This window comes from Petaurus breviceps, unplaced genomic scaffold (assembly GCF_028583685.1).
Source record: "Petaurus breviceps papuanus isolate PSGF00001 unplaced genomic scaffold, PetGlider_PUasm1.0 91041, whole genome shotgun sequence".
NCBI classification, from domain to species: domain Eukaryota; kingdom Metazoa; phylum Chordata; class Mammalia; order Diprotodontia; family Petauridae; genus Petaurus; species Petaurus breviceps.
This window is the reverse complement of record NW_027187400.1, coordinates 6,291,390-6,316,908: the sequence shown is the minus strand read 5'-3', so window position 1 is coordinate 6,316,908 and position 25,519 is coordinate 6,291,390. Positions and strand designations below refer to the sequence as shown.

Below are 25,519 nucleotides of genomic sequence, written 5' to 3'. Positions count from 1 at the left end.
AGATGAAACTGAGGAGGATCAGAGAAGTAAAATAATCTGTACAAAGTCATATGTATGTTAAAGCCAGGTCTTAAACTGAATTCTCTTTCTACTACATTATGCTTTTTTTAATTAGACTTTTTAGGTAGAAGTTGCCTTTTCCAATATGTTTCTTGTGCAGCTGACAGGTTTTAGGGGGGAAATGTATTGCCAGTACACCAGGTGGACCAGACAGAATGAATGCCTTTGGTAGGAAATACATCTACTTTTTATGCCACTTAAGGATTGCTGATCTTCTCTTTCCTTGTTTGAAAAGTGCTAGCATTATAAATCTGTTAACTTGTGTCCCAATCTCGAATGACCTTTTAATCTTTCTCATGTTCCCTGCCCTTATCACAGTGCAACGTCATCCTGAGTCCCAAGGGAAAGGCTGCTGGTTGCAGCTTTACCTCTCAGTTGTAATTGCCAAAGGGAAAAGATTGTTTGTAGAAAGAAAGTTGACATTCATTGTTTGATGGAACCAGATTATGTGCCAACTGAGACAGACAAGTGATTTTCACACAGGTCAAGGGACGGGACAAACACATTAACAATCTGAAAAAGAAATGTCAGAAGGAGTCGGAGCAGAATCGGGAGAAACAGCAGCGCATTGAGACCCTGGAGCGCTATCTGGCTGACCTGCCCACAAGAGAAGATCATCAGAAGCAGAGCCAGAAGGTAGAAATAGTATCTATCATCTTAGGGGGAAATGGAATCACCCAGGAGGTTTATAGGCTCTAGAGTGGAAAAAGACCTGAAAAATCTAATCTAATTCCTTCATTTTACAGAAAGGAAACTGAGGCCTAGAGAGGTTGGTGCCTTGAGGAAGTAGCCGAGCTAGAATGCAAACCTAGGTTTTCTTACCCCCTACTATGCTACCAGCCTCTGGGCTTCCTAAAAGGAAAATTCCAAGTACACTGTGTTCAAAGTTGTGGGCTGTGGATTGCCAGTTGGATTGAAAACACCGTAAGCTCCCTGGGGGAGACACCCTCCTGACTTGTTGGATCTGAACCTGGCCTTCTGTCCTAGCTTCGGGAATTAGAGCTGAAGAACTCAGACCTTCAGGAGCAAGTAACAGACCTGGAGAGAAAGCTGGGAGAGGCCCGGACAGGCTGCACAGAGCGGGAATCCCAATTTGAGAGCCTGAAACAAAGAGAGCGGGAGCTCCTCTCCGTTGTGCAGAGGTAAAGAACCCCACCCCAGAACTTCTCTCAACTCCCACAGTATGCTTTAGGAACAAAATAACAAGGCATCTCAGCACCTAAGGGAAGGATGACTTGGGAGGTGGCACCTGGTTCCCTAGTTAGTAACACTTACTGAATTCTCTGGTGGTCCCTGCCTAGTTGTGGGATGGTGGACATCTAGATCCCATTACCATCTCTAGTGCCTTTGTTTATCTCACTAGGAAGTATAGCACCTGAATGATCTTGGAGGAGTGAGCCAAAGCTCCTCCTTACTTACTCTAAAAATAGCTGTCAGGGCAGGAGGCTGGCACGTGGATGGGATAACTTGTTGAGGCACTTTGTCTTTCAGTTTGCAAGATAAACAGTGTTCGAAGAAGGCCGGTGGTGGGAGCCTAGTTCAACAAGTGGAAAGCCCCAAAATGGAGACTGAATCTTTGCAGAAAGAGTGTGATTGCCTCAGGAAGGTGATTGATAGTATGTGCCCTGGTCTAGTTGGGAGGGGAGGGAGAGCTACAGGGAAGGCCAGTGACTTAGGCTGCCTTGCACCTGACCAGAACAGCTGATATCCTCATTTGAGCTAATACATTTTACAACTCTTCTGTCTGATGCTTTGTGTTTTCAAAATGTGATTCAGGAAGGGAACTGCTTTCTTTTGTGATTTTTAAAATATGTTTTATGGTAACACTTACTTAGATAGAGACCACTCACTTGATAATTTTAGTTATACAGTTTTGGGGAACCAGGAAGGACAAAAAATAAGGCCCTCTGGCCAGCCAAAGTGGATACTCCAAGGTCCTGGCACTAAAGTTCAATCTCAGTTCTCATAGTTTAGTCCAGGGGTGGGGACCAGTTCAGCCTGGAGACCACACATGGCCATCTAGGTCCTCAAGTGTACCCTTTGACTGAATCCAGACTTCACAGAACAAATCCCCTTAATAAAAGGATTTGTTCTGTAAAACTTGGACTCGATCAAAAGACCCCTGGTTTAGTCCTTCTTCCAGAACTCATTTACACTTGTTTTCTACACAGTTTTAATATGCTAGGTGAGCTGGTTTAATAGCCTTTTGCAGACCAGAAATGACAAATTGAAGAGCAGGGGGTGCCACTGAAGGTTGTCATACTGTTAATATCAATAAATGACCCAGTGGCAACCTAACCACTAAATTGCTACTGATTAATATTTTTTATTATATTTACATTATCAGCTATAATCATTTGTGATTTAGAATTGAGGTATCCTTAGCTTTAGTCATTTTTGCCTCTTAGAAATAACATGCTTGATTTTCACAAGTACATGTGAGTTGCATGTTGTATGTTTCCTAACAAGGTACCTTACCTTACCTGATATTTTTACATGATGAAAATTTTTATCAAGCTCTAGGATCTGCCTTAAGGGAATGTGATAATAGTGATTATCCTTCACAATTTTTCACAAAATTTTTCCCCTTACCCACTGCCCCAAAATAGCAGTCCCACAGGATATCCCCTCCTCCAATCTGCTCTCTCCCATGTTTTCTCCCATACCCCTTTCGACTTTTCTAGTAGGGCATGGTGGATCTCTATGCCCCAGTGCCTGTATATCTTATTTCCCAATTACATGTATAATAGTATTAATAATAGTATATATATATATATATATATATATATATATATATTTAAACATTTGATTTTAAAACTTTGAATTCCAGATTCATTCCCTTCCTCCCTTGTCACCCACCCTTACTGGGAAGATAAGTAGTTCAGTATAGGTTGTACATGTGTAGCTAATGCAAAACAATAACATAGTAGATATATTGTAAAAGACTGACTATATTTCCCTCCTTCCTATCCCACCTCCCACTGTCACTTTGCTCTTAACAACCAGGGAAGAAGAACCTGTCCTCGGTTTTACAGAAACATGTTTGGAGCAGCAGTGGGACTTGAACCTTGGGTCTCCTGAACTCAGACCCATTGCTCTGTCCATCTCACCACACTGCCTTTTAATTATAAACAGCAGATTCAAGAATTCAAAAGACATAGTCCAAAGTTAGAGAGGCACTTAATTTTAGAAAGATTTTTATCCAAAAGATTTGAAAGTTTTGCTACTCTAAAGAGTAAACAAACAAGAAGTTCACCAAAGTGACATACCTCATCCTCATTCAATTCAATAAACATCCAAGGAAGTGTCTACTATGTGCTAAGCCTTATAAGGGGGTAGGAAAGTAAATGAGGCCCTGTTTCTAGTAATGCTATTTAAGTGGGGCATGACTACAGAGTCATTCTTTCCTCTCCTCCCTCACTCTAGGTCCAGTTGGTTGCCATAGTTCATCAATTTTGACTTTCCAGCCTGGCCTCTCTCTTCCTTCACACGGCTACTCCACCCATTCAGTCTGTCTCCCACCTACCTTCTACCTTTTATCTCCAACTATTGCAAGTCATACACACTACGTTCTGCCCGAACTAGATTACCAGCCATTACCCAAACTGGATGGTTCCTCTCCTATCTCCATGCCTTTACACAGGCTGTCTCCCTCCCTTAACTACCTTCCTTTGCCTCTTAGAATGCCTAACTTCCCTCCAGGCTGAGCTTAACTACCTCCATTGGGAAGCTTTCCTGCTTTTGCCTCCAGGTACCCAGTTGTTAGCATTCTTTTTCCCTCTTGGCTTTGTCTTGACTGGCCTGTGTAGTATTTTCCCCAACCCCTTTAACAAGGATTATTATTTATCTTTTTAAGTTTTGTAATCCCCAGCACCAAGCTCAGTACCTCGCTTGTAATGGGCACTTAGTAAATATTTGTTGAAGTCAAACATCGAAAGTGTGTGTGTGTCTATGTGTGTCTGTGTGTGTGTGTGTGTTCTTTCTACTACACTATAACAATGACTTTTTCTCCCAGTATTATTGGCAGTCTTTCCCTGTTTCATCCCTTTCCTATCAGTAACATTCATTTGTAATGACCAAGATCAGTGGTTTAGACTAGGGGTCAGCAAACTACAAGCAACAAGGTGGAATCCTGTCTGCCACTTGTTTCTGTATAGCCTGCAAGTTAGTTGTGGGTTTTATGTTTTTAAATATCATAAAACTTGATTTTTGAATATAAAACCATCCTTAGCTCAAAGATGTACAAAAACAGGCAGCCGTTGCCACCAAGCCCTGACTTGGCTAGTGCCTGAGACACAAAAATAATGAGTCACTTTCTATTGTTTACTCTCCTCACAATGATCCTGTTGGAGAGAAAGCAAATATGATTATAGATGAGGAAACTGAAGCATAGGTTAAGGGATTTGCCTACCAACTTTGCCCTGATTTGCCCACAGAATCAATAACCAGGCATTTCTGGAGTACCTATGTGCCAAGAACTGTGCTAGCCACTAGGGGTACAGATACAAAGAAGGAAACATCCCCCACTTGGAGAGAGCTTCCTGTCAGAATCCCCAGTCTGAGTCAAGGAAAACCTGTAATACCTTGGGCTAGTGAGCACACTGCTGCATTTGATGTTGCAGACTCATCTGTGGGGAAACTAAGCCCTAACTTCTTTTATTTCCTCTGTCTTTTAGATCGTGGATAAGCAACAGAAGAAAATAGACCATTTGTGTTTACAAGTGAAGGTAAGCAGGACTCAGACCCTACAAGGTGCCAGATCACCAAACCCACAGTTTGACTTCAGTTCATATATCAGATACGTTCCTGAAGTTATATGTAAAGCAGGTCTTTGTAAGTTTTCAGAAGTATGTTCTTATAGGAAAGACTCCTGCACTTCACCCATCACCTAATGGAATGGCAGTACATAATCCTGGCCTCTACATTAAGAGCCTTCTTTGCCCTCTGTCATTGTGTGGGCTGGGCTGTTTATATTTAGCTTCTTAGAGGTGTCCAGTAGGAAAATTAGCCAGGTAACAGGCTGTCTTTTCTGAATATTTTAGAGCATAAAAACATCATGATGATGATGGGGCGGCCAGGTAGCACAGCGAGTAAGAGCACCGGCTCCAGTGTTGAGAAGACCTGGAGATCGAATCCCGGGCTCAGACACTTAGCACCCACCCAGAAACACCTGGCCGTGTAAACTTGAGCAAGTTACTTAACCCCAAATGCTTAGGGGCGGCCAGGTGGCTCAGCGAGTAAGAGTACCGGCTCCAGTGTTGGGACGACCTGGAGATCAAATCCCGGGCTCAGACACTCAGCACCACACCCAGAAATAACTGGCCGTGTAACCTTGAGCAAGTTACTTAACCCCAATTGCTTAAAAATAAAAAAATTAAAAAAAAAAAACATCATGATGTGCCATTGTTGTTGGGAAGTCTTACTGCTCTTGGTCTGGATAGTTAGCATAGGCCTTTAACCCTATGAGACCTTTTCCAGCAAACCTCAGGACAATGTAAGACCTGACTTATATTGTACTGATGCAAGTACATCTTGTGCTTCCCACCCACCTCATCTCCCCATCCTTCTCAGAACTGGCTTGCATGTAACTCTGGTGTGACCTATAATTGGTGCTATTTTTAACATAGCACAATAATTAGCACATATTAAGTGCTTTAATAAATGCTTCCTGGTTGAGTATAAACATGCATATGCATACATATTCTCCCTTTCAAAGAGAACTCATTTTAAGGGATGTGGATTTGAGAGAACAACCTGTGTTTAAGCAGATCTGGATATTAATCCTCACTGTCATCCTTCAGTGGATGCCTAGGTGAGGCATGGCAGTGACCCTGAATTCTTTTTTTTTTAGCAGTCAGGGTTAAGTAACTTGCACAAGGTTACACGGCCAGTTATTTCTGGGTGGGTGCTAAGTGTCTGAGCCCAGATTCAATCCACATGTCATCCCGACACTGGGACCGGTGCTCTTACTTGCTGTGCTACCTGGCTGCCCTGACTCTGAATTTTTTAAAAGCAATATCAGCCAAGCACAGACTGTCATATCCTATACAGCTGGAAAGGCATGGAGCATGGGCATGGTGAAGACTTTACGTCTGACCATAGACCAGCCTTGCTGAGTTTGGAGAGGGAGTTAGCTAGCAGATGGTTAATTTGAAGGCCACAGTATCTCATGAACATATTCATGTTGGTGTGGAAAAGTTATGACCTGTACTGCTGAAGAAAGGACCACATAGATTCTCAAAGTTGTGAAATAGAACATTGGATAATAAGCAGCTGGTCTGTTAATATTGGACTTGATCATGGCTAAGGGGTTGAGCAGAGAGTGATCAGGAGTCGTTTAGGTCATATTATCTCGACTATAAAAGAAAGAAAAAAATGCTAAAAAAAAAATAAAAAAGACTGTAAAAGAAAAAAAACCCTTTCAAAAAAAAATCCCCACACATATCCCTACATAATCAAGTACCAGCCTTTTCTCATGTTAATGCTCTGGTCAGAATGGCTAGTGGATCACTGAAACCCAAGATCAGCAGAAAGATGGTAAGAGAGTGGACCCAGGCAAAATGCATCCTAGGGAACTAAAAGAAGTGGCTGAACCAAGACCAATGACTTGGAAGGAGTGTGGGGAGCAAGAGCAAGGGGTCTGAAACCTGGAGAATGTTAGTTGCCCTGATTTAAAGGGGAAGAAGGGGCATGGAGTTTCTAAACTGTAAGCCAGACAGTTTGACTTGTTCTCTGGTGCAGTTCCAGAATGTATCTTTAAAGAGATGGCATGGACAGCATCAGTATCACTTTATCATGTCTGACTAACATACCCTCCTTTTTTGACAGGGTTACTAGACTGGAAGGGGGTCTCCTGAGGAATTCCCCAGAGATCTCTCCTTGGCTCTGAGCTGTTTAGTGTTTTTTCAGTGTCTTGGATAAAGGCATAGATTCAGTGTTTTGTGAAGTTGTAGCAGACACCAAACTGGGAGGACTAGCTAACAGATGGGTCAGCATCTGACCACAGATACATTGGCAGCACCTTGGAAGTTGGCCTGAATCAGATAAGATGGGGTTCAATAGTGTTCAATGTAAAGTCTTCCACTTGGGTTCAGAAAAGCCCATCTCATGAGTAGGAGATGACAGGCTTTCATTTGAAAAAATAGCTCTGGGTTTTAGTGGGTTGTGAGCGGAGTATGAGCCAATGGGGTGTTATGGCAGCCAAGAAAGCTAATTCAATCTAAGGCTGTTAAGAGAGGCCTAGGGTCCAGCACTAGGGAGGCGCTAGTCCCACTGGACTCTACCCCTGTCAGACTGTCCACAGCTGGCTCTTGTTTGGGTTACTACAGGTTGGACTAGTTGGCATCTAAGGCCCCTTCCAACTCTGAAATTCAGTGGCTGCGTGCCTTCCCCATATGTCACCCTGGCTGACTTGGTTCCAGGCCTTTGCCCACATTCACTATACAAGAGAATGTCTTTCTGTTCTTCCTCCTTGCTGCCCCTTGGCCCTTTGTAAACTGGCTTACCCTTTGGTCCTTAGGTCCAGGTTTCCCTGAAATCTTGCTTGATCTTCCCACTCTATTCCTTGGCTTTCTTTGGGAAGGAAATTGGTTGAAGTCAGTACTGGCTTCGGGTCGCTGGCTCATGATCCTTTGCTCTCTCCACTCCTTTTGGTGGTCCCCAGAGCCTGGAGGCAGAAGTGGCTCAGGAAGAAGGAACTGGTCAAGCCCTGAAGGAGGAGGCCAGAAGGAGGGAAAATGCCTTGGAGCAGCTTCGCTTGGCAGTAAAGGAGGTGAGAACAGGGTAAGAGTTTGGGGCCTTTTAGTGTCATAGTATGAATGGGGCTATGGAGGCCAGGAAGTCTCTGGTGGAGACCAGCTGGGACTCCTTTCTATCTCCTGAGAATCCTGGCTGGCCCCTAGACTTCTGTGTTTTATCGACCCCTTCCCCACCGTTTGTGGCTTGTGGAGATGAGATCAGGAATAGGACTTTGGGACTTGAACTTTTTCATCAAAAATGTTTCATATTTTGAAATAGCCACACACAGGTACCCCCACCCCCTAGATTTAATCTGTCTAGAATGTTTTGTGGATATAGATCTCTCTTCTTGCCTTCTGTAGTGAACTGCACAGGTAGCAGAGTGTGAAGAGTTCTTTAACTAGGCTTTAATCCAGTTCTTTAAACTAGTTCTTTAACCTAGCCCCAGGTTAGGACTAAAGTGGGTGGGAACTTGGGGAAGGAAAATCGGTTCAGCCTCTTCTCAGAGATCATCAGAGAGAAAGAGTTTAGTGGGGTAAGGCTACCATCCTTCATAGGTCTAGTGTTCAACAAGGGATAGGTTCAGCTGTGGCTGAGTTGAGGGAATTTCAAAGGCTTTGGGCAGTTAATTGGCAGACCAGTTAATTCAAGATGGCAGAATCCAAGTATTGGAAAGCTGGAAGGGACTCAAAGTTTCTTTCCAACTCGAAAGATCCCATGGTCCTGTTAATATCTTCTGTATTGTTTAGTCCTATCTGATGCTTTTGTGACTTCATATCAGTTTTTCTTGACAAAGCTACTGAAATGGTCATTTCCTTCTCCAGTGGATTACGTAAACAGAGGTTAAGTGACTCGCCCAAGATCACACAGTTAATGAGTGTCTGAGGCAGAATTTGACCTCTAGTCTTCCTGACTGCAGGCCCAGCATTTTAACCACTGAGTCATATAGCTGCCTAAATACATCTACAAATGGGAAGACTGAAGCCCTAACGTTAAGTGACTAGCTGAAGGTCACAGCAAATGGCAAAGCTGGGGCATGAAGCCAGTCTCCAGGGCGCTTTCCTAGATCCTAGGTACGAGTTGATCATCTAGGCTTCTGCTCCTCTTGCTGCCTCTTCTTTCATCACCTTCCTCACAAAGAAATGGGGCCCAGCCAGCCTGGCCCAGAGCCACTCTTGTTAGGGTGGAGGGGAAAGATTGAAACCAGTATCTCCAGCGGAGGTTTTGTTCTCCTCAGATTTCACTTGTACGTGTTCAGGCTTCTCTAATGGCCTGGCTAACAGTGTTGGCTGAGGCACTGGCTGCAAGATGCATTTCCAAGGGGTGGAGAATAACTTCTCTGGTTCCTGAATAGGAACCTGCAGGCCGGTGACTCAGGTCCCCTGTGGGAAGCAGCTGCTGTGGCAGGCCAAGGCTTCACAGAGGAGCACTCCCTGAACAGGCAGGTGGGAGGATAGTCAGACCCTGCTATCTGGGGGCCCAGCCCAGGACATAGCTGCTTGCTGCTGACTCAGAGCCTCATGTCTGCCCGCCCCCAGCCTAGATTTAATCATGGCTTGCCTTTGTGCTCAGCTTTCAGTGCAGAACCAGGACCTGATTGAGAAGAATCTGACCCTCCAGGAAAACCTTCGCCAGGCCCAGCCAGCTTCTTTGCCCTCTGCAGACACAGCCCAGCTGGCCCATGAGCTGCATCAGGAGCTGGGCAGCTGCCTGCATGATTTACAGGCTGTATGCAGCATTGTGACCCAGAGAGCCCAGGGCCGAGACCCCAACTTATCCCTTCTCCTGGGCATCCATTGTAAGTCTCAGGGCCAGGGTGGGTCCTAGGGCCTTGGCTAGGAAGTGATCCTCATTAGGCAACACAGAGATAGAAGGAAGTTACCAGTCAGGCTTTTCAGGCCAGTTGTGGTCATCCAGATTTACCAAGTGTCTAAGCAGGCATGATCAGATCCAGCTAGAGCCATGACCCTCTGGGTGGTTTCCAAGGCCCTTCTCTCCCAAAAGGCCGGAAGGTGCATCATACAGGTATCATCTTTTACATACAAGGAGCTTCAGACCCAGACACGCATAGGGACTTGTCCTAAGTCATCCAGCAAGGGCTACACTTAGGCCTCAATCACAGGCCTTTGGCTTCTGAGGCCAGCACTTCTACCTGAGCCTCCTTGAGGAACTTAAACGCTTATCTTTTTAAGTCACATAGTTCCTTGCACATAATAGATTCCAAATAAATGTTGATTTGTCTGATCCAAGATAGACCCTCGTAGGAGATAAGCTGCCTCTTGAAGTGCCTTGTTCCAAGGCTATGGGTCTCTTCACAGCATACTTTTCTCATAGAATGAATGAACTTTTCCTCCCCAGCTGTGTCCCAACCTTCGACTGAGCTAGATTTGCAGAAACCAGATGTGATCATCAAGAAGTTGGAAGAAGTCAGGCAATTGCATCGTGACATTGAGGAAATCCGTACCACCATGTCTGACAGCTATGCCCAGGATATGGGAGACAACTGCATCACCCAGTGAGAGCTTAGGAAATAGGAGAGGCCAGGCTAGTGACTGACTCGTGATTGCTGTGGGGACTGGTGAATAACTCAGAAAACCACCTGCCAAGGATATGTCGTGTCCTTCAGAAACATGTTTATTGGCACTTGCCTTTCCTAATTTGTGTCCCTGGGTGGTGATGGGGGAGACAGAGTTAATCATTAACTGGCCTTCCCCAGGTACAACCTGCTGTCCAGGAAAACCCTGTCCTGGCCTCAGGCCAGTGTCAGAGGAAGCCTGGCCTGTTGCCTCACTACCCCATCCCTGCAGATGGGAAACAGGATCATCCTTACACTGTTTTGCCCACAGTACAGTCTTTTAAGAGGCTGAGCTAGAATGAGTCCCTGGACACTTGCTATGATTGCCCTCAGATCATTAACAACAAGGATTCTCCATGCCTCCCCCACCCTGCCTTTGATACCATATGCCCAAGATTGTGGTGCCCAGATGAAGATCTCCATCTTTTTTCCTCAGGGCTAAGATGAGATGATCTGGCAGGTGGAAGGAAGGGCCCCTCTCATCTGTGGGGTCAAGGAGCATCCCAGCTGCCTCAGGGTTTTTTCATTTAGCTAAGTCCCCATAGCATCATAAAGGGGAAATGGATTGTCACTCTCGTGCCTTAATTTTTCTCCCTCTCACCTCCCACTCCCAACTAAGCTGTCCCCTAGGAGCCACCCCAGTCATATTTTCAACCTGGGATTGTGGGTTTACCTAGCTACGGAGCAGATGGATAACCTGCTCCTTTTGTCCTCCTGTCTACTCCTTGCAAGCAGTTGGGGACTAGACGCTGTTACTGGGAGGAGTGGTGCAGCTGGTCTTCACCATCCTTCAGCAGGGCGTCTGCTCCCCTGTGGTGCTTAGGCTTAGCAGGGCAGAGGCTTCCCTTTGACCCACAAGGCTGTGAGCTAGCAGCCTGGGTTCTTGGGGAGTCTTCTCTCCGTCCTTTCCTGCCCTGTTGGGTTAGGGAAAGTCCCTCCCGCCTTGAGGGAAGGCCTGAGTGTGTTGGCTCCCCTCGAAAACCCTTGACACTAATACCCACACAGGCTGTGGCACCTCAGATTCTAGATCTTTGTTAACATTTTGACTTGTTAGCTCCAGGTGCAGGTTGGATTTCAGTGGTTCACGGGGCCTGTTAGGTTGGCTTTTTCATCTTTGCAGTGTGGAGAGCCATGTTCCTCACGCCTGGCTCTGTGTGCTTGTCCTGGCATAGACGCGGCATTGGGGCCGGCCCCGATGCCTGGCCGAGCCTCAGGCCCCGCGGCAGCCTGGGTGCGGAGCCTCGCTGCTCCGGGAGCTCGCACAGCCCTGACTGGGCTGGAGGCCAGTGAGCAGAGCAGGAGCGACCCTCCTCCCACTTGTGGCCGTTTGCAAAAAGGGGTTGGGGCAGCTGCTGGGAGCGCCGCCGAGCTCAGGGCCATTCTTCAGAGTTTATAAAGTATTTATATGAATCTTTGTTATATTGACTGGTTTGTATTATTTTGATTACAAAATAAAAGGATTGAACTGGCCGCACAGGTTTTATTCTCCCCGCCATGGGCCCTGGACGCGGGTGTCTGTAGGCCTAGGGCGCAGCGGGGCCCCCAGGAGGTGTCTGCGTCCAACCCTTCAGAGAGGGGAAACGGGCCAACCTCTAGTGACCCCGGCAGTCCTGCCGGGCGGCCCGGCAGGAGCGCGGGCACCTAGGGGACCGCGCAGGGGCTGGCCACTGCGGCTCGGGGAGGGCGGGGGTGTTTTCGCGAAACCCCGAGCGCCCCGGCAAGGAGGCCCGGCCCAGCCGAGCCTCCCACCCTGGCCCCAGGGAGGGCGCTCGGTGGCAGGGGCCGGCCCAGCCTGGTCCGCCCATGAGTCCCAGGCCACGGGCTGCCCGGGCTCCCGGCCCAGCGCGCGACCGTGACCCCCGCCCCCGCCGCGGAGGCTGCAGGGGAGACCCCGCCCTCCGGGCCCGCCCATTGGTCCCGAGCGCCTCTGACTCGCGGGGCGGGGCAGGAAGGAAACCCCTCCCGAGGCCGCGCGGCCGCCGCCTCCTCCGCTTCGTTCTGCTCCCGCTGCTGCCGCTGCTCCTGCTCCTCGGTCCGCCCGTCCATCTGTCTGTCCGGCCCGACCCGGCCTGGCCCGCCCAACCCCGGAGCGGCTCCGCTGTTACCGCTCTCGCGCGTACGCCCAGCCCAGCCCGGCCACAGCATGAGCGGCCTCCGGGTTTACAGCACCTCAGTCACCGGTTCCCGGGAGGTGAGCGGGGAAAGAAAGAGGGGGCGGAGCGGGGCCGCTTGTCGCCGCTGCTGCGGGACCCCGGAGACTCGGGAGCCTCCCCCGCCTTCCTTCCTGCAGCCGGGGCGCTGCCCGCCGGGCCTCCCCGGGGGGCGGGGCCGGGGGCTCCGGCCCAGTGCCCCTTCCTAGCTTGCCCTGGTGTCCCCCCCACCAATGCCCCCCGCCGCCTTCCTCCCCCCCAGACCTTGGCAGGCACGGCTGTCCCCCCGCCCCGTGTCCCCATCCTCCGCCCCACCCCGTGCCCAAGGTTCTCAGTACTGTCAGACCCGCACATGCACAGCGACAGCCAGTGTCCCCTGACTCTCTTCTCCCGCTGTGGCTTCTCTTTCTCCCCCAGCTACAATGCCCCCCGGTTCGGTGCCCCCACCATCCTTCCCCTCTTGGCTCCCCTAGATCAAGTCCCAGCAGAGTGAGGTGACCCGCATCCTGGATGGGAAGCGGATCCAGTACGAACTGGTGGATATCTCCCAGGACAACGCCCTCCGGGAGGAGATGAGGACCCTGGCTGGGGACCCCAAGGCCATCCCACCCCAAATATGCAACGGGAACAAATACTGTGGGGTAAGGGACTCTAGGCCGGGCTGTAGGGGTGCGGAGACAGGCAGGACCCCCCACAACCCAGCACTCAGGGTGCCCTTTCTTCCCCAGGACTATGAGCTCTTCGTGGAGGCTGTGGAACAGGACACCCTGCAGGAGTTCCTGAAGCTGGACTGACCCCCAGCTCCACAGACTGACCAACACTCCCTCTCCCCACTTCCTCTCCCAGCCATGAAGGACCCTGGGACCAATTTCTATACCTGTACTGTATATCCGGGTTCCAGTTCCAGACCCCCATACAACTAATCCTAGATCCCATCTCCCCCTCCCTGACTGTGCCCACGTGTCCTTGCATTCCTCCCCTGACCCTTCATCCTCTGTCTTTCCTGGGTATAACTCAACCTCTTTATCCTTTCTCATTCCTGGACCTCTGCCATTCCGTTCCTTTTAGGCTACATTCCATGCCCATCAGTCCTAGAAACTGCCCCAAGTATCTGTGTTCTTCCCCTCCCCCTCATTGCTCAGCCTGCAGGGAGTCTCCAGGGAGGGAGCCTCCCTCCTGCTGCTACCCCTTCCAAAGGTGACCACTTGGTGACAAGCTGACAGTGGGGCCTAGTGATCCATTGGTGACCTGCCACAGGGCCTGTTCTTCAGTGGCCTTTCTTCCTGAGGAGCAATTAAACTTCCAGTTGGCTTGGAGTCAGTTTGTGATTGGTCCTTTGGGATGGCCAGGGAAAGGTCAGTGAGGGCCAATGGCCTCTGCTTTGCCTTTCTTTCCATCCCTCCTTTGGCTCCTTCAGGTCTGCCATTTGGGGGTGGGGAGTACTGACAGCCCTGTGTCATGCATCATGTGTTTTCCAGTGGGCTTGCACATACCATCCTGTGCATGGTATGGACCTGCCTTTCCGTCTAGGTACATACGGGCATGTGTCTGAGGGACTCTCCTCGACCATCAGGGCAGTGGAAGCTGTAGTCCTTGATTCAGCCTGATTTAAGGTGTCAGCTGGGGTAGAGGTCTATTAGAATCATTAAAGGCTGAGGGCCCCCCCAAGCTAGCTGAGTTCTGCATCCTCTTCCCCCACCAAGAATCTGGACTGGACCACACCTTCCAGCTTACTCTCTGGCCGTGGCCACACCTTCCAGTTTACTCTTCCTTCTCTAGCCCTACTCCTCCTTCTCTAGCCAAGATCTGATCTGATCTCTTTCACCCAAGAGGAAAAGAGAAGTGAATCCTTCAGAGTAGTTAAGACAAAGGCCTAGCCCCACCCTCACCCAGCTGTGGGCTTACTGCTCTCCTCCCCTCCCCTCCCCCCAGCCCAGCTGCGATCCTATCCTCACCAGAAGGAAGCTAGCTTTGGGGTAGGTGGGGACCTGGTTTGAAGCAAAGAGAATGCATAGATCAAGCTTTTCAGAGTCCCCAAAGTGGATGGGGAAATGTGATTTTATTAGAGACTGGGAGCTGGGTGTGGAGTCCTGGGGGGCCGAAGAAGCAGGATGGCATTGGGCACCAGCCCACAGGCCTGCAGTGTTTTTGAATCATCTGTGTACACGGTGGGTGGGAAGACAGTGAAGATTTCAAATGTGGCTGGGTCCATGTTCCTGAGGTGAAAGGGACATCAGAGACTACCAGGGTATCAGGGGATAGCACTGTCTATTTTCTAAGCAAGACTACAGATGGGAGGAGAGGGGTCCAAGGATTATTTCCCTCTTTAGGGAGGGGAGGGCATACATGGCCTAGGAGTAAAGAGCCCCATGTTTAGGTAGTGGTCCTGCCATTAACTCTTAATCTGGGTAAGTTACAGTCACCAAGGTCCCCTCCAGCTCTGAAGTGTTCTCAGGAGCCTGAGGAGGGCTGGATGGTTGGGACCGCCAGGCAGGGTTACATGCAGCCGGGGCATGTGAGTGGGGCAAAGTGATGAGAACGGGAGGCACTGACCTGGCCTGGGCAAGGTATTGTCTGACATCGCCAATGGTGTCTACAGGTGACATGGGCAGCACGAACGTTAGCTCCCCATTCTCAGACTTGATTCGTAGAGTGGTGGTGGGAACCTCCTTGGACGACTGTCTCAGCCTGGGGGCCGAAGCCCCGTCAGCCTGGGGACCCCAGACCCCTCACCCTGGGCCCAAGGCTGCAGGTGCTTTAGACTGGTCCCAGTGGCCTCTCCCTCCCCCACCCAGCCCATCTTGAGGACCCTGTAAGGGTAATTCAGCACCCCCCTCCATCACCAACCCTGCCATGCTGCCATCTCCCCCTCCTAGGATTCTCACCTCTCAGTCTCCACCAAGATCTCCTGGGGCCCTGTGCAGCCCTTTGAGGCAAGGAAGCAAAACCTTGGCCCTGAGGCTATAGCCCACCCTCCCCACCCTTATTCTGAGGACTCTGCCCAAAGCCCTGCTATCTTAGAGTGGGGAATGCTGGCCGGAGACAGCCCCTGTTCTCTTGGGAAGGAGCCAGTCTTTATCCACAGGGAGTCCCAGATCTGAGGGGGAAATGGGACGCATTTCCCAAGATAGACAAGGTAAAGAAAACAACATGGTACTGAGTAATGGGAGGTGCAGGGGGGATGCCCGGTAAAGAGAATTAGTCAGAGTATGAATCTGGAAGACCTTGGGGGGCGGGGGAAGGACAGCTCGGGGCACTCAGGGAGGTCACTCTGGGTCCAGCGGCTCTTGTCTAGTTCTCTAGTCTTCAGAGGTCAGAGAAACTGTTCTATGGAGTGTCCATCTGCCCGTCAGGGCCCCCAGAGGGATCCAGAGTGAGATCAGCTGTGCAGCCTTCCCTCCCTCTTGTGTAACAGCAGCTCAGTGTGCCCTGGGAATTGCTGGATGGGGTAGCAATACTGTTCTCCCTGTTGGACAAGGGAGCAAGCAGGCTCCCTCGCTTGGGGGGCCATTGTGGGGGGGGGGGTAGCTGATGCTCACCTCCAGCGTTTCCCGGATAGGTTCCCGGACTTCAATCACCTCCCCATGGCGGATCACAAATTTAGGAAGCTTCTTCAGAAACTGCTCTTTGGTGATTGTGGCATTTGGGGAGAAGGAGCTCCCCACAAAAGGAATGGGGCTGTCGGCCGCTGTCAGAGGGGTGGAGTTTAGACATGGATCTGTCCTGGACCCTCTGCAGTGCAGCACTTTCATCATTGATAACAGGTGAAGGTCCAGATCTAGACCAAATGCTTATCAAATTTACAGGAAGGGAGAGCTCACAAGGCAGATGAGCATCACTGGAATCCAGTGATGGGCTGAATCAAATGAACAGGGGATCAATGTCTAGACCTGCACTTAAAGTAAAACTGGCTGCACACAAGATGAGGCGGGGCATCTTGGAAAGGCTGCAGCTCAGGGCTGGGGGGCCAGTGACCAGGTAGCTCCACACCAGCCAAGGTGGCAGCGTTCATGGAGGCTGACCATCCATGCCAAAGGAGGGGCCCCAAGTAGACCGAGGGGGCCGCTTGACCGTCCTGGGCACCATGTTTTAGAAAGGATGGGAAGGAAGGGACACAATACTAGTGCCACTTTTACACAACTGGACGTTTGGTTTAGAGGAGACTGAGGATATGATGGCTGCCTTCAGGCATCTGGAGCACGGTCACAAGAGGTGCTCTAAAGTGGAGGGGTGTCAGGGCCTCTAGTCTGCTGGGGAGGGCTGCCCAGATCCCCACCAGTTCCAATATTCTCTAAAGCACTTTCCAGCAGAGCAGAGAGCTCCCCCAGCCAGAGGCTCACCTGACTGGTCATTCAGCTTTTTGGTCTCCTTAGAATTCATCCTTCCTATCACATACCCGGGGCCTGAGAAGACCTTAGGAAGCTGCTTCTCCTGGTAGACCACATTTCGCAGGTCTGTCACCTGGGGAGGAAAGGAGGAAGGACTGAGTGCACAGACTGCAGTAATCTCCCTTGGCAGGTGGAGATGCGGGTGGGGGCTCTCCTCCTCTCCTTGGGTCCCATAGCAGCCAGACCCGAGAGATGATCTGGGCCTTCCATTCCCCCCACCCCCGGCAGGTCTAAACAGGAAAGAGAAGAAAAACAGCAATAGCCCCTTTTATTTCTATGGCATTTAACAAAGTGCCATCCTCCCAACAGCTCTGGGAGCAAGTGTTATCTATACCCATTTTGGAGATAATAAAACCGAGGATTAGAGCTCAACTAATTTGTTATTCCCATTATACAGATGAAGAAAATGAAGTTACAGAAGTGACATGTCCAGGGCCTCTGAGCTAGTGAACAGAGGGCCTGGAATTTGAACCCAAGGTGACTGACATCCAGTTGGCCAGTTTTCCCACCACACCTGTTAAGTAACGGCAGGTAACGTTTCTATAGTGCTGGGAGACAGTTAATGCCAGCCTGAGCAGACTGAGGCCTAGATCTTCTGAGCCGAGGCCAGCACCCTTTCCACTCTGCCATGAGGGCTGCCTTAGCTGAGGTCACCCCTCTCCAATATCCCTCCAGCATAGCCACACCCTTCCTGTTCTGCCGCAGGCCTCAAGTGGGCCCACCTCTGTCCCTCTCTGCCTTTTCTCTGGCTCAGGAGTAGAGGGCCCAGTCATGCACAGTGATTTGGGGCCCATCATTCTACCACTGTCTCTCAGTATCTCTATTCCTAACATGGAGATGATCATCCCAACGCACAATGAGATGATGGAGGGAACAGCCAAGTACGAGGCCTATTTCTCTGCCTTTGCTGTGGTTCAGTCGTGTCCAACACTTGGTGACCCCATGGACTACAGCAAAACAATGCTGTCTGTGGGGTTTTGTTGGCAAAGATATGGAAGAAGTTTGTGTTTCCTTCTCTATTGGATTAAGAAAAACAGGTTGTGACTCATCCAGGGTCACACAGCTAGATGCTGGATTTAAACTCAGGTCTTCCTGACTCGAGGCCTAGTGCTCTGTCCACTGAAGCTCCTAGCCGCCTCAGCTGCCTCTTGTTATTTCTTTGCTTTAGGGTATTCTCCATGTCCTTGACTAAATTGTAATCTCCATGAGGACAAGAGCTCTGAGAAGTTTTATCTAAATTCTCCATCTCCACTGGTACCCAAATACAGGGTTTCACATGCACACCATGGGTTGCCCAATAAATGCCAGCCTCGGGCTTTTTCAGGCACGGAATGGACATGTCTCCTTATTCCCTGCCTCACTCTACCAGCTAAAATCCCCCTGGCACTTGGCCAGGGCTGCCTATTCTAGGAAGCCTTCCCTGATACCCAGCCCCTGCCTTATCCCCGAAGCTCTGAGCCTGGCCCTCTGCTCCAAATTCATCTCCAGTGTCTCCACAAGCCTGGGAGCTCCAGTCTTTTCCTCCCTGTGTTGGCTAGCACTGGGCAAATGGCAGGTATTTAATCAAGGCTTGTTGAAAGGGAGAGGTACCAGCTGCTTAAGTTCTGCTGGCCTCTGGAAATCATTCTAACGCCAAGGAGTGGGGATCTCAGAGGTTGTCTGGTCCAACCCCCTCAATTCCCCGAAAGGAAATAAGCCCAGAGAGGAAGTGGCCTGCCCCTTTTGGGGTCACACAGGCAGGCTCCTTTCATTCTGCCTTGTCTTCTGATTTGAGAGTTTCACTAAATGACAAGTTTCTTCCCAAGTAGACTCTAGGTTTCATGAGGGCAGGGACATCTATGTCCCTAGCTCATGACATGGGAAGTCTTCACAGAGACTCACTTAAACAGAAGTAAACCAAGCCTCCTTGCTTGGGCCATCCGTCTGCAGGACCAGCAGAGGGCTCTTGCTGCCCATTCAGCGAGGCCCCTGGAAGGCTGCCTCTCCTGGCATCTCCCTCCCCCTGCCCTCATGCCTCTGCCTGTTACACAGTTTTGTGGCCTTATCGAGGACAAAGCCTCACTCCTCCACCAGACCCAACCATGCTGTGGATTCACTTCTTCCAGGGAGCCTCCCAACTAGCTTGTTCATACCATCCTTATCCCCCATTCCCATCCTCTGACTCCCCATTTCACTCTGAAAAACGCTTCCTTGTCTTTTTGGATCCTGGATGCATGCAGTGTCTTCATCCTAGGCCCATTAGTTTCCTGGAGCATGGGCTGAGCTCCCCAAGGACGAGGACTGTCTACAGCACCACAACTGGGGAGCCTGCAACCTCAAGGTCATCTGGGACCCCCTGGGTCCTCAAGTGCAGTCCTTTGGCCACATCTAAAGTTCACAGAACAAATCTGATCAAAGGGCTGCACTTGAGGATCCAGAGGGCCCCAGGTGGCCTCAAGGCCGCAGGTTCCCCACCCCTAGCACTCTTTTGAATTAGGGCTCCCTGAAGTCAGGTCCTGCCTTCCCCTCTCAGGTGGGAGTTTCTAGAGGCTTGGGGCCATGTGCTTCTAATTTCCCAGCAGTCCTTGAAGAATGAATAAAGATGAGGGAGACTTCAGTGGGCTCCTTCCCAGGCTGGAGAGCTCCTTACCTGGAAAGGGACTCCACTGGGGTAGATTTTCTTCAGCTCTGAAGGGAAAAAGCCATCTAGGATGTCCTGGATGCACTGCTACAGGGGAGAAGGTAAAAGGATGGGTGGGGAAGAGATCTCTCCTGCATCAGACAAGGCCAATCCCCTCTCCCTCTACTCCTATGCCATAGTCCTTGGTAAGCTGGAAAACCCCAAGAAGTCCCATGGCCCTGACTCAGCTTCCCCTCCAGGTGCCTCCCTCATGTGAGAACATTTCTGCCTTAGCACAGCATGAGTCCTGTGTTTTTCCGGTCTATAAGAGGCCCAGACCCTGAGCCCTCACAGGACCTCCAAGAGTGCCCTGGCATGCAGTGGATGGTCACTGTCATTGGGGCAGAAAGAGGAGTGACCCATAAGATAGAGGCCACACTCAGGACTAGCCAGGAAAAGGCCCATCTGGTAGCCACAAAAAAGTACCTCACACCACCTCCGCTCCCCCCCATCAGCCTTCACTGGTCTGGGGCAGGAGCCATACCAGCGAATATCCCACTTACTCTTCTCAGCTGGGAGAGGAGGTCCCCTTCTTTAATACAAGGACCTGCTGTTTCTCACCTCTCCTCCCCACTTCAGTAATGGATTTTCAGAAGCCCTGAATGGGGTTGATTCTTGGAGGACAGTCACAGGCCTCTATGAAAACCATTTAGCTTTCCAGTGACTCAGATATTTTGTGTCCTCCTTGAAAGTGGCACAGTGTGCTTGGCATGGCAGGTGAATATCTCATCTATTGTCTAGACACTCTGCTCTGTGTGCCCAAAGTGAAGTGTCCCAGTGGCCCTTACACCCAGTGCCTCCTGCATGCCCCTCCCTGTGTGACTTGTTCAGGCTCTTCCCCATGCCTGCTATGCCCTCTTTCCCTCTCTTTGCCTGGTGACTTTTTTCTCAGTCTTTCAAGCCCAGCCCCAATGCTGCCCCCTCCAAGAAGGCTACCCTGATTCCCTCCCACCCCACCATGCCCCCTTCCCAGTCAATAAGGAACTTTCCCTTTAGACCTCTGGCAGCACTTGGAACAGATCATTGTGTATCACAGTCATCTGCATTTAGGTTTTGTCCAGACTGTGGATTTCTTAAGGACAAGGACAATTTCATTTTTTGGTGAATTTTTATCTCCCTCATCATCCCCTCCCCCGCAACTTTTCCCCAGGTAGTGGGGCTTTACACAGTATGTAAGACCATTCCAAAACCTCACCATTTTTAGCATGTCACAGCTTCAAGGGCCATTCAAGGGTTCAAGTGTCCAGCCCAGAGAAGGAGAGTGATGTGCCCAAGATCCCGCTGAGAATCAGTGACAGATGCATAGCTAGAATCCAGGCCTTCTGGGTTCTCCCTCCCTCCCTTACCTGGGTGGAGACATCTGAGAAGGGGCGGAAGGGCCCATTGAACATGACGATCCCATTCTGGTACAATGTCAAGGGCACCGGCTCTGGGGTCTTGAGCACTGCCATGCTGGATGAGGTGTGTACCAAGGACTGCCCCTCCCCGGCCAACAGACTGAGGTCTCGTAGGTTCTCCAGCAGCTCATCAAAGTCCACCGTGGGAGCAGGCACCGTGGATTCTCCTGGTAACCAAGGGGTCCCTGAGGGGCAGTGACCCTTTGAAAAGTACACTATCTGCTTTTCACGTGTCTGACTACCCAGTGGGAATGGGGCCATGAGATAAACAGTCGTCCTCCTTCCAGAACAGGCATATGTGTGGGCAGCAGGGCATGGGAAAGAGCCGAGTCACAGATTTCCCAATTCCTAGGGTTCCTGGCACCCTGAAAGGCCACCTGATCCATGCCCTTAACTCCAGGCCAGGCTGCTGCCTTTAAGATCACTGTTGTAATAATGACAGTGACTCCCATTTCCATTTTATGATCACAAGGCACTTAAACATGCATTCAAGAGCCACAACTCAGTGTGAATCAAGAGATAGAATAATGGAGAAGGAAACTAGGAAACCTGGGTCGACCTTCAGGCTGGACATGTCCTGGTGGTGAGACAGGGGACAAGTCACATCATCTTCCTGAGGATCAGTTTCCTGTCCTATCGAATGGGAATAACAATATGTTTACCTCTTACCTCCCAGAGGTGCTGTGAGGAAAATACTTTGTAAACCTTAGAGAGTTTCCAAGTCATATTCCTCCCAAGTCCTATCCAATGCCTCATACTACTATAGAGGTAAAATATTAAAAAAAAAAAAAAAAGGGGCCTGGACACTATATTTCAAGAATCATAAATGAAAACTGCTATGATCTAATAAAACCAGAGGGCAAAGGGGGAAGCTAGGTGGTTCAGTGAATAGAGCACTGGCCCTGGAGTCAGAAGGACCTGAGTTCAAATATGAACTCAGACACTTGACACACTTACTAGCCATGTGACTTTGGGCAAGTCACTTAATCCCAATTGCCCTCCAAAAAGAAACAAACAAACAAAAAACCAGAGGGCAAAGTAAAAATGAAAAAAATCCCCTGATCATGTTCTGGAAAGAAGTCCCAGGAATGTCTTGGCCAAGATACAGAGCCAATCTATATCAAAGAAAAATCCTTCAAGAAGGCAGAAAGAAGTGCAAGTACTAAGTACCATACATAGTCATCATCCTCAGCCTCTACTGTAAGTGAGAAGTCTTGGAATACAGTATTCCAAAAGGCAAATGATACAGGCTCATAACCATGAATAACACCCTAAAAAGCTAAGTATGGTCCTGGGGGCAGGGGGAATGTATCTTTAATGAAACAGAGAACTTTCAAGCATATCTGGTAAAAGGGCTAGACGTTGTAGAAATTTAGAAATACAAACAAGAGGGGTGGAGTCAAGATGGCGGAGTAGAAGCAGGACCTCCCCGTGGCTCCGGCTTCCACCTTCCCCAATCCATGTAAAAAGGGGACTCTAAACAAACTTTGGAGCTGCAGAACCCACAAAATGACACAAAAAAGCTAACCTCCCGCTGAGGACATCCTCGCAGGCCGCGCAGTGCTCAAGGAGCTGAGCCCAGCCCCACTCCAAGGCTTTAGCCCCAGGGTAGGCCTGACCAGCTGACTTCAGATCAGCAGCAGTTATGGCCATTTCCAGAATTATTAACACACAGATGCAAAGGACAAAGCAAGGGGTCAGTGCAGTCTGGACTTTGGGACCCAGTAAGTGGGAGTGCATGGCTTTTGCCCCTGGGGAGAGAAGCCCCTGAGACTCAGGCACAGCCAGCCAGCGCCATGCAGCAGCTTCAGCTCCTGGCCTGCAGAGTGTAGGGGGACCAAGCACCAGTCTGAGGGGTAATCGCTCTTGCTTTAACCTTCTTGGATCTGGATTGCAGTCTAGGGTGGAGGTCCTGGGGTATATGTCCAGTTTGCCAGAGAGTGTGGAGACCTCAGAGAGGGCACCCATCTAATACCTCCGGCAGCTGAGAAAACCCCAGTGTTTGGGAGGAAAGCTCCCCTGTCTGGTGGCAGAGTCCTACTGTGGCAAAAAGCCCAGGGGTCAAGTGACTGAGGGGCGACATGAACAGGCAAAGGAAACAAAGCAGACAGAAGATTCCAACATTAGACTCCTATTTTGGGGACAAAAAGGATCAAAGCACGGAACAGGAGGAAGACAGTGTAGTCAGAACTCCTGCACCAAAAGCTTCAAAGAAAAATACTAGCTGTTTACAGGCCACAGAGGACCTTAAGAAGCAGATAAGAGAAGTGGAGGAAAAATTGGGAAGAGAAATGAGAATAATGTAAGAAAATTATGAAATGAAAGTCAGCAGCCTGACTGAGGAAAATAATACCTTAAAAACAGACTAACTCAAATGGCAAAAGAGGGTCAAAAAGGCAATGAGGAGAAGAATGCCTTAAAAAGCCAAATTTGCCAGATGGAAAAAGAATCTCAAAAGCTCAATGAGGAGGATCATTGCTTCAGAATTAGATTGGAGCAAATGGAAGCTAATAACTTTATGAGAAATCAAGATGCTGTTAAAGAGATCCAAACAAATGAAAGAATAGAAGGCAATGTGAAATATCTCATTGGAAAAACCACTGACCTGGAAAATAGATCCAGGAGAGATAATTTAAAAATTATTGGACTACCTAAAAGCCATGATCAAAGTTAAGAACCTAGAAATCATCCTCCAGGAAGTTCTCAAAGAAAACTGCCCTGATGTTTTAGAACCAGAGGGCAAAACAGAGGTTGAAAGAATCCACCAATCACCTCCTGAAAAAGATCCCAAAAAGAAAACTCCTAGGAATATTATAGCCAGGTTCCGGAATTCCCAGATTAAGGAGAGAATATTACAAGCAGCAAGGAAGAAACAATTTGAATATTGTGGAAACACAATCAGGATAACCCAGGATCTGGCAGCTTCTACACTGAGGGATCGAAGGGCTTGGAATATGACATTCCGGAGGTCAAAGGAGCTGGGATTAAAACCAAGAATCACCTACCCAGCAAAACTGAGTATCATGTTTCCGGGGTAAATATGGTCATTCAGTGAGGACTTTCAAGCATTCTTGATGAAAAAACCAGAGTTGAATAGAAAATTTGACATTCAGATACAAGAAGCAAGAGAAGCATGAGAAGGTAAACAGAAAAGAAATCATAAGGAACTTATCAAAGTTGAACTATTAACATTCCTACATGGAAAAACAATAATTGTAACTGATGAAACTTTTCTCAGTAGTTGAAGGGAATAGGAATATATATATATATGTATATATATATATATGTCTATATATGAGGGTATATGGGCATATGAATACATATGTGAATGTGTATATATATGTTTACATATATACATAGAGGGCACAGGACCAATTTAACAGGAAGGGATGACACATGGTGAAATTAAGAGGTGAGAGAGGAATATAATGAGAGGAGATGGGGAGAGACAGAGTGGGGTAAACTATCTCATATAGAAGAGGCAAGGGAAAATGGTTACAATGGAGGGGAAGAATAGGAAGGCAAAAGGTCAACCTTATTCCCATTGAATTTGGCTTGAGGAAGGAATGAAATACACACTAAATAGGGTATCTCACCCTCCAGGAGAGTAGGGGGAGAAGGGGATGATGGAAGGGAGGGCAGGCTGGGGGGGAGGGAAGTTGGAAGCACCCACTTTTGAAAAGGGACAGGATCAAAGTAGAGAATAGAACAAGTGGGAGGTGGGATAGGAGGGAGGGAAATATAGTCAGTCTTTTACAATATATCTACTATGTTATTGTTTTGCATTAGCCACACACGTACAACCTATACTGAACTACTTATCTTCCCAGTAAGGGTGAGTGACAAGGGAGGGAATCTAGAATTCAAAGTTTTAAAGTCAAATGTTTAAATATATATATATATATATATATATATTTATATATATATATATACACACACACACGCTATTATTAATAGTATTTTACATGTAATTGGGAAATAAGATATACAGGCACTGGGGCATAGAGATCCACTGGAAAAGTCGAAAGGGCTATGGAAGAAAATATGGGAGAGAGCAGATTGGAGGAGGGGATATCCTGTGGGACTGCTATTTTGGGGCGGTGGGTAGGGGAAAAACGGGGAGAAAATTTGTAACTCAAAATCTGGCGGTAATAAATGATGTAAATCAGAAGTTAATAAAGCATTTGAAAAATAAAATATCAGAAAAAGAAAACAAAAAAAATACAAACTCAAGAGTCAAGAGAAATCTAGAAAGTCAAGATTTTTGGAGCAACTGGAAGAGATCTTATGATAATTCACTGCTAATATTTTCATAAGGAAAAGAAATATCCCCCCAGAATCTTAATGTCTTCAAAGGGTACTGAGGGAATCAAGAGTGAGGAAGCAATGGGCCTTCGGATGGGTTAGTTCTGTTCTAAGGGGAGAAAGGGAAGTGAGGGCAAAAGGCATAACCTTATGTAGAAAGAAGGAAGAAGGGAAGAGGGCGTTGCTATTTCTTATAATTGAGGTATGTGGAAAATAGAGTATGCAAATATAGAGGAAAGGGTGGGGGG

At 48.8% G+C, this 25,519-nt stretch overlaps 3 protein-coding genes across 12 annotated transcripts in view; 2 read left to right on the top strand and 1 right to left on the bottom strand.

The window, feature by feature from the left end:
• Positions 1-11,842, top strand: part of CEP85 (centrosomal protein 85) — a 44,219-nt gene extending 32,377 nt beyond the window's left edge. For 3 of the 4 annotated variants that reach the window (XM_069078809.1, XM_069078808.1, XM_069078811.1), the window contains 7 exons: positions 544-696; positions 1,048-1,202; positions 1,552-1,666; positions 4,737-4,787; positions 7,724-7,831; positions 9,370-9,595; positions 10,156-11,842. In XM_069078809.1, the coding sequence (XP_068934910.1) occupies positions 544-696; positions 1,048-1,202; positions 1,552-1,666; positions 4,737-4,787; positions 7,724-7,831; positions 9,370-9,595; positions 10,156-10,316 (969 nt within the window). In that variant the 3' untranslated portion in view covers positions 10,317-11,842. Of the gene's footprint in view, positions 1-543; positions 697-1,047; positions 1,203-1,551; positions 1,667-4,736; positions 4,788-7,723; positions 7,843-9,369; positions 9,596-10,155 lie in introns of those variants that run through there. The other variant, XM_069078810.1, reaches the window with a different exon arrangement.
• Positions 11,843-12,310: 468 nt separating this feature from the next.
• On the top strand, positions 12,311-13,838 carry SH3BGRL3 (SH3 domain binding glutamate rich protein like 3). 2 transcript variants are annotated; one of them, XM_069079539.1, is made up of 3 exons: positions 12,324-12,563; positions 12,996-13,163; positions 13,251-13,838. In XM_069079539.1, exons 1-3 carry the CDS (start codon positions 12,516-12,518, stop codon positions 13,314-13,316), a joined length of 282 nt encoding a protein of 93 aa, XP_068935640.1. In that variant the 5' UTR covers positions 12,324-12,515; the 3' UTR covers positions 13,317-13,838. The 2 variants fall into 2 exon arrangements, with proteins under 2 accessions (XP_068935639.1, XP_068935640.1); XM_069079538.1 differs by having other exon boundaries at positions 12,311-12,563; positions 12,996-13,838.
• Positions 13,839-14,542: 704 nt separating this feature from the next.
• UBXN11 (UBX domain protein 11) overlaps positions 14,543-25,519 on the bottom strand; it is a 37,135-nt gene continuing 26,158 nt past the window's right edge. For all 6 annotated transcript variants that reach the window (XM_069079531.1, XM_069079535.1, XM_069079530.1 and 3 more), the window contains 7 exons: positions 20,916-21,133; positions 19,540-19,617; positions 16,863-16,983; positions 16,062-16,210; positions 15,408-15,448; positions 15,076-15,210; positions 14,543-14,738 (listed from right to left, as the gene is read on the bottom strand). In XM_069079531.1, the coding sequence (XP_068935632.1) occupies positions 14,585-14,738; positions 15,076-15,210; positions 15,408-15,448; positions 16,062-16,210; positions 16,863-16,983; positions 19,540-19,617; positions 20,916-21,133 (896 nt within the window). In that variant the 3' untranslated portion in view covers positions 14,543-14,584. The remainder of the gene's footprint in view (positions 14,739-15,075; positions 15,211-15,407; positions 15,449-16,061; positions 16,211-16,862; positions 16,984-19,539; positions 19,618-20,915; positions 21,134-25,519) is intronic.

Coding starts and splice junctions, on each gene's coding strand:
- SH3BGRL3 (XM_069079538.1), top strand. CDS start 12,516: ATGAGCGGCCTCCGGGTTTACAGCACCTCAGTCACCGGTTCCCGGGAG. Junction 12,564..12,995: donor CAGTCACCGGTTCCCGGGAG/GTGAGCGGGGAA, acceptor TGGCTCCCCTAG/ATCAAGTCCCAGCAGAGTGA.